This window comes from Furipterus horrens, unplaced genomic scaffold (assembly GCF_987537825.1).
Source record: "Furipterus horrens unplaced genomic scaffold, mFurHor1.1.pri manual_scaffold_10, whole genome shotgun sequence".
Lineage (NCBI taxonomy): Eukaryota > Metazoa > Chordata > Mammalia > Chiroptera > Furipteridae > Furipterus > Furipterus horrens.
This window is the reverse complement of record NW_028327180.1, coordinates 37,400,851-37,408,699: the sequence shown is the minus strand read 5'-3', so window position 1 is coordinate 37,408,699 and position 7,849 is coordinate 37,400,851. Positions and strand designations below refer to the sequence as shown.

At 58.1% G+C, this 7,849-nt stretch overlaps 1 protein-coding gene across 1 annotated transcript; it reads left to right on the top strand.

The window, feature by feature from the left end:
• Positions 1-2,955: 2,955 nt before the first annotated feature.
• On the top strand, positions 2,956-5,142 carry ATP5F1D (ATP synthase F1 subunit delta). Its single transcript, XM_090289167.1, has 4 exons — positions 2,956-3,186; positions 3,705-3,858; positions 4,406-4,494; positions 4,627-5,142. Exons 1-4 carry the CDS (start codon positions 3,046-3,048, stop codon positions 4,747-4,749), a joined length of 507 nt encoding a protein of 168 aa, XP_090145293.1. The 5' UTR covers positions 2,956-3,045; the 3' UTR covers positions 4,750-5,142.
• Positions 5,143-7,849: the final 2,707 nt, after the last annotated feature.

Sequence of the window (7,849 nt, the reverse complement as noted above, 5' to 3'; positions counted from 1 at the left end):
CACCGCCCCCCCTTCCCTTCCGACTAGAGCGGGGGAGGTGAAGGGAGGCGGAGCCTGCGCTCCCCGGCGCCCCCTCCTCACGCGGAGCCGCCCTCTCCGGCGGCTGATCTCCGCCCCTAGCCCCTGAACCAAGACTAATCGACCCTTCCCGTGGTCTCAAAGGGTTGGGGGAGGCACCGTGGGATGCACGACTCCTCTCAGTCCGGGGTCCTGGGGTGCACAGACCCCCTTCTTATCTTACCCCAGTCTGGGGGGTCCCCACCGTACACAGCCCAGGGTTTTCAGGCACATGTCCTCCCTTTCTTTCCTCGTGAGGGCGGCACTGTTAGGGCTCACCATATGCCCTGCCTCATTGGGACGAGCAAAGAGAACACAACCTGTGTAGAGTGCCACCAGGGCCTGCCCAGTGCCGGTGACATCAGAACCACCCTGCAGAAACCCCACGCCTGGCAAACTCCAAAGCTGCTTCCCCTTCCTTCTCTCCGAAAATCGTGCCTTGTCCTTCTACATGCATAGGGCACCAACCTGCCATTAGTCTGGTCCTGATCTCATCCCTGCCACATCCCACAACGACACCCCTTCTTCTCTAGGGAAGGCCCACACTGCTCAGTGATGCCCAAGTTCAATTTACAGGCATTTGCACTCGTAGGTGCCAGGCCAAGACCACTCTTTCCCAGCTCAGCCGCAAGAGGCTCTTCCTGGTGCCCTTCAACACTTCCCAAATAGCAAAGCCTCCATGCCTCTCCTCTTGGCTACGTCTGTTAACATGGCTGTCCTTTGTTTCTTGTTGTGGCTCTCTACCTTCCTAGCTCCTGTGGGTTGTGTCCCCTGCCCCAACTTCATGGTGACCTCCAATAGCAGGAGCTCATTTAAGGCTGGGTCCCCAGTTGTAACACAGAGCTGGTAGTGAGCGTGCTTATGGAGTGGATGAGAGGGTGACACCACTGAAGAAGGGTAAGGGGCAGCTGAGTGGATAAATACCCAGGAAAGCTGGCACCAGATGAGTAGGGATGGCAAGTGCAAAGGCCCGGAAGTAGGAAGGTTTGTTTGCAGAAGAGTGACATGTTTAAGGGAGCAAGGAAAACCAACCTGTGGTTATCAGCAGGGTAATAACATGGTCCTTCTGGCTGTGTGTGGAGAAGACACCTATCCAAGCCACTGATGGTGGCCACAGGTGGCCAAGCTGACTTGTCAGGCCTTGTCAATGGGTCCACCAGGGTATTACATGATAGCCTCAGGTTTGGGACTTGAATAACAAGTGGTGCCTTTCCCATGGGCCATGCTGGTATGGGGACTGGAAAGAAGTCCAGTGGATGCGTTTGAGCAACCGATTAGATAGATCAGGCCGCGATATGGGGTCTCCAAGAGATCGGGCTGTGCATATGGTACACCCTAGATACGAGAGTAGGGCTTCCCAATGCACATTCCTCCATCCCCAGGGCTCGGAGGGAGTCTTTATTTAGCATGGATGCTGCCAGGCAGGGGCGTGGCCGCAGCGCTGCCTGGACATTGCAGAGACCTAGGACTCACGCTGCCCTCGGGTGTGGGAACCTCTGCAGCTGCCCCGAGTAAGACACCCACTTCCCTGCGCCTTGCATTCCTCTCCTTCTCAGCAAAGGACCCTCGCGTTCAGCCCAGACTCAGCGTTTTCCCGGAGTCCAAGGTGGGAGGCGGGGGTTGGGAACACCATCCCCGTGCGCCGACCAGCGTGCGTAACCGCGGAGGCGGGGAGGCAACGTCAGCGCCGCAAGCGAGGCTGCGCAGACCGCGGTGATGTCAGCGGAGCACGGGGCCGCCCGCGCACGCGCCCCTGCGTCAGCGGCGCGCGGAGGCGACAGCCGGGCGAGGCTGAGACGAGAGGATCTCTGCACACGGGGACGCCCTCTCGTGGCGCTCTCGGACTTTGCAACAAAGCGGTGCTCACAGCCGGCGGTCGCGCTGGACCTTCCGCCTGGGGTTACGGTTCTCGAGATTCTTGCACCTCCCTCAGCTGCAGCTTGACTCATCCCCACCCTTCATACTCTTTCGCTCTTTAAAAAAACATATTTGTCCTCTCCTAACATAATATATGATTTGCTTAGTTATTACGTCGAATATCTGTAAAACGCTCTCACCACCCACACCAGAGGTGGACTCTTGGTATTTCTGATTTCTCTCCAGCTCCTGGCATCCAATGAGCGTTCTTCAAATCTTAAATTCAACAAGTGTATCCTCCTCCGCGCAGGCTTTTGGTTTCCCCGTGCAGAACTGTGTGACGTCCCTTCCAGACATTCTATTATTCGGCAGCCGTCCGTCTCGAGAGACGATGGTGTAGCTTCTTAAGAGTCTATCTACCGCCGAGAATGGCTGTGCAGTCCGACTCGGGAGTGACACGGTATCTGTCTCCTCCCGTGTTGAATCGACATCTTGCGATGACGCTGGAGTGTCCTCTCCAGTGAAGCTGATGCTACAGAGCCTGGGCAGGGTGATATGGAGGGTCTGCTGTTGCCCATGCAGCAGACCCCCCCCCCCTCTTCGCAGCTGAAGGGTCCAAGGGAAAGACGGAGTCAATACAGCTTGGCTTCAGGTGCGCCGCAGGAGTTGCCGGTGTTGACTACAACGTCAAACCGCCTTAGGGACTCCGGCTCCGGATTTTCTGTCGGGGTTTACTCCCTTAGCCTTTCCCCTGAAGAGGTATGCCGCAAGGCAGCGGAGGTTTTTTGGAGTCAGAGTTTTCCTTCTCTGATGTGCCCTGACTGGAAGATCGAACCAGCGACACTTAGCTCGCAGGCCGACGGTCAATCCACTGAGCCAAACCAGCCAGGGTTACCTTCCAGACACCTGACAAGTGAATTGAGAGCTGGGGCCGTAACGAAACTACAATCCCCAGCATGCCGCACGCCTGATGGCACGTTGTCGTCAAAGTCGCGCACAACCAGCCAGGCGTTGTAGTTCGCGCATGCGCCCTCGAGTCTAATTCTTCTCCCAGATGTCCTCGCGCGTCGTCCTCCCCGTCCTCCAATCCTCCAGCGTTCGGCCAGACCCTGACCACCTTCCGCTACCGTTATGCTGTCAACCGCGCTGCTCCGCCGCCTTGGCCTGGGTCGGCTCGTGCGCCAAGCCCGCGCCTATGCCGAGGCTGCTGCCGCCCCGGCCCCAGCCGTGAACCCGGGACAAATGTCTTTTACCTTCGCGTCACCCACGCAGGTGCGGATGCTATTTCAGAGCCCGGACGCGCCCCTCTCCCCCGCTATCTGGGTCTGAAACCCCCAATCCCCGTTACGGATCCTATTCCCCCAACCCTCAGGTCGCCGACCCCCCCCCCCATTCCGGACCCAGGATCTGAATCCCCCCAACCCCCGAGCTCTCGGGCCTTCCATCTGGAATCCGACGCCCAAGGGCCCTACCTGCCCTTCAAGCCGGCATTGCCCCTCGTTGCAGTCACCTCTCCCGAGATAAGAACGTTCTATGTACCCCTCTCTCGAGGCACCTTCTCGTATCCTTACAGCATCTCTGCCGACCTGCTGAAAGGCTTGGGTGGCTGGATTTCTTTTCTCACAGATGATGGCACTAAGTGCCTAAGGACCAAAACCCAATCGTTGACCCCAAGGTGGCTGCTTCTGTGTCTCTCATGGTACTCAGCCCCGCACCAGCCCACTTCACTGCTGAGGTGACTTAAGTCCTGTTGGAGTGGGACTGACCTATTCCCCATTTGTCTTCTCCAGGTCTTCTTCAGTGGTGCCAACGTCAGGCAAGTGGACGTGCCCACCCAGACGGGAGCCTTCGGTATCCTGGCAGCCCACGTGCCTACCCTGCAGGTCCTGCGGCCGGGACTGGTTGTTGTCCACGCTGAGGATGGCACCACCTCCAAGTACTTTGGTGAGTTCAGCAGAAGGTCAGCCCCCATATCAGCTGATATGGCAAGAAAAAGTGCTGTGGGCTTCCGAAGGACACAGTGGAAAGCAAGCCAGAAGCATCTTGCAGCCTTCAGTTCCAGAGTGACTGTGGTTAAGTAGCATGTAGTAGGCTGGGGGAGGGGGCATTACAAATGCTGGGAAAAAGAGGAAAACCATGCTGGGAGGGCTCCTTACTTAGAGGAGGAAACTTGTGCAGGAAGAAACTGGCTCTAAGAAGGCTTTCCACCAGTATCAGTCCTCAAAGCCACAGCCAGAATTCAAACATAGTCCTCTATTCACCTGACCCTTGCTCAGCTAATGGGCTGGTGGGTGAAGGGAAGGGTCTGTGTCCCTATGCCCAGCCACCTGCAGATGTCCCTGGTGGCCTCCTGGTCCCCTCCAGGTGTTCTCTCCAAGTGCATATCTCCTGTGCTGTACCCCAGGGCCCCTGTGGTCACACTGTTCTGGTTCTGGGGCTGGTGGTTTCCCCTGAGCCTGATATGGCCATCTTAATCCCACTCTTCCCACAGTGAGCAGTGGCTCTGTCACAGTAAATGCTGATTCATCAGTTCAGTTACTGGCCGAAGAGGCCGTGACGCTGGACATGCTGGACCTGGCGGTAAGTGTCCCAGGGGAAACTGAGGCACCAAGCAGGCATGAGCTAAGAACTCCTGGCTTTGGGGGTGGAAAGGCAGGTGCCAGACCAAGGACCCTGCTTGGCGCTCACCAACCACCCACCTATTTACTGCAGGCCGCCAAGGCAAACTTGGAGAAGGCACAGTCGGAGCTGTCAGGAGCTGCAGATGAAGCCGCAAGGGCCGAGATCCAAATCCGCATCGAGGCCAACGAAGCCCTGGTGAAGGCTCTGGAGTAGGCAGTGCGTGCCCCTTGTGAGCATCAGCAGGGAAACCTCGGTCCAGAGTAGGATGGGTTGGAACCTGCTCCCATGGGTCCAGTATGAGTGGGTGAGGGCAACTCCTCTGGGAGGGAGGCATGCTAGCCAACAGGGCCACCAGGGGGCAGTGAAGTGCCAGTTTCTCCTACAGCAGCCTCTGGGCCCAGGCCTGGTAGGTGGGGGGTGAGTTCAGAGACCCTGCTCTGTCCTTGTGGAATCTGTCACTTGGGGGGCTGCCTTCCTGCTTCTAAAGATACCACCAACCTGACTTGCTGCCCACCACTCTTGTCCATGTAGAGATCTCTGCTCTGCACCACCTTCTCCAGACAATCTGCCTTTTGGCCTGCACCCCATTAAACACCAGGGACCCCACTCGTGTGTGCTGATTTTGTCTCCTGTCCAGGGCAGTGGGCTTAGGACCCTGTACCCCCTGTGAGGTAGAGCCTCAGCCTCAGGGATCTGGAGGTTGTGGCCTGAGAGGTCCTTGGGGGCCTCTGGAGAATTGGGGGGGGGGGCAGGGTTCTGCTTTCACTCCAAGATGGTGGGGCCAAGCTTGGGTACAGCAGGTGGGGGATGGGGATGGCTCTGGTTCTGACTCTTAGGCTAAGCCTGGGCTGCTAGACAGACACCTGGGGTCCTGTTGGGTTCTAGGCTGTGATTTCTACCTTTTGGGCTCCCTGACCCTGCCCTAGCAGGGACACTGCCCTGTGCTAGCCTGGCCTATGGGTGGCCCTGGCTGGCTGCCCAACCCCTAGTGGTGTTGACACCTCTGTGGCACCCCAGCCCCTGGGCCAGCCCCAAATGGGGTAGGGTATCTGGGGAGGGGCGTCTCTTGGCAGTGCATACCTTTACAGAGCTGCCCTGCCTCCTCCCTTCTGTAATCCTGGTGGTGACCCAGACTTGGGCTACAAGTAGTAGGCAGAGGGCTTCAAGGCATGGGTCTTCTTGTCCCCCTCTCAGCCCTGAGCCAGAGTAGGGCTTATAGGGTATTCCAGGGGGGTGACTGTGTGGCAGTGCCTGGGCCTCCCTGTGTGTCACAGGAAGGCCACCCCGGGGTGTGTCATCCACTCTGATGGGCTGTGCACTAGTGTGTCATAGTCCCGTGCAAGCAACTGTCACATGGCTGTGTTTGAGGCTTAACATAATGGGAGACCCGTGTGTAGGAAGGAGCCTCCAGGCAAGTCCACAACTTGTGGGCTGTCCGGATCTCCCTACTCTCAATACAGTGAGGCCTAAGCAGCAATTCCCCACTTCTCAGGAACCCCAGCACAGAGCTGTGACAGCCAGGGGGTCACAGGTACAGCCCCACCCCTCCTTGTCTCTGGCTCAGAGCCAAGGTCGTAGGGTTCTTAACCAGGCTGGGCTCTATAGAGACCAAGAAAGGAGGAGTGAGGCAAGAGACCTTCACTGAGATACTGCTCCACTACCTCCCACAACAGGGCCCTGCTGGCCCTCCCCTAAGAAGCTTTAGCTTCCAGCTGAGGGACAGCAGGATGCAAATGGAACCCCACAGCACAATCCTTGGAGACCCCTGCCTGACATGGGCTGGTGCTGGCAGGGCCACGGCCTGGGGCAGGAGGGGTCCAGGGTTAGGGGAGGTTGCAGGGCCAGGAATTAGGGATTGAGACCTCTACCACAAGGCAGTCTTGGGACCTGATGGGAGCAGGAATGGGGTCCCCTGGTACATCTGTGCTCACATCCTGAGAGAACCGCTGAAGTACAGTGATGTACTAAGAAGGATGGAACAGGAAGTTGGTAGATTAGCACTTTTATTAAGTTGGACCTGCAGAGTAACGTCAGGGCCCCTTCTGAAAGCACAAAGTTCTGCCCACCTTAGCAGCAACACACATACTCTTTAAGGTTCCCACCTAGCCTGCTCCTTCTGCTACCTCCATGCTCCCTTTGGAAACAGAGCTCCCACCCTGGACCTCTCAGCGTGCAGCTGCTTAAGTCTCCAGAGCTTTGCATTTGCTGTTTCCACTTCTTGGAGCTTGGAGCACCATCTGTGTGTGGCAGACTCCTATCCATCTCAACCACAGCCCCAGGGACTCCTTCCTGCTGGCCCAGCACTGACTGACCCTGACTGACCCTGTGGGGCTGGGAGTGCCTGGGTGTGCTGCGGGTCGGGGCAGGGGCCACAGGAGCATTGGGTGAGAGCAGGAAGAACACAGCCCTGGGAGGGATGCCCAGGGTGGGGTTCATCAGGCCAGATAAAGGGAGAAACCGTAAGATAAGTGGACAGGGGAGTAGAACGTGGGGTCCCATTCTCGGAAGAGGAGGCAGGAAGACCAAGAAGGCCCCACCAGCAACCAAGGTCATCCTCAGAAAGCCCCCAACCCTGGGCAACTGCATGGAAAAAGGACATGCCACGTTCCTGCCTGTGTGGCCTGTTTCCTAGTATGTAAAATGGGTAGGGGGTTTATGCCCCCCCACCCCAAGATGGGCAGCAGGCTGTAAAACTTGCATTTAGTGATGACAGCACCACTGGGTCTGTGTGAGAAACTCAGGCCCCAGAGTGAGCCCTGCAGCATTCTCATTCCATTCTACCGCAGGCTGGGAGAAACAGGCTCCAGAGGCCAAAACCCTCCCGAGGTCACAGGACCTATGGTGACTGGCTGCACAAGCCAGGTGTGGCGCTGGTTAATCGCTCTATAAATGCCCTCTGAGATCACTGTTAAGGGATGCAGGAGGCCGCCTTGCGGGGCACCCCCACACCAGGCGGGTGACTTCAGCTGGACTGCGCTGCAGACTCCGACTCCCCTTCCCGTCCCCCACCCGAGACGCGAGCGCCCCCAGGCCGAAGCACAGAGCCTGGAGCAGCATAAAAAGAGCGGGGCCTGACTATGCACCCCGAAACCCAGTCCCTGTGGCCCGAGTAGGGGTGCGTCCCGGGTTCAGCGTCATTCAAGGAGCATAGTCATTTGCGGGGCGAGTGGCCCAGGCCGGGCGGCACCCCAGGGCCCTTGCCCACTGGGAGGGGCGGGGGATAGCCTTCGTCACCGCCCTCCCGTTCCCCTACCCCCCAACCCCCACCCCCTGCCCGCCCAAACTCCACCCCAGGGAAGGCGGTGCGGATAAA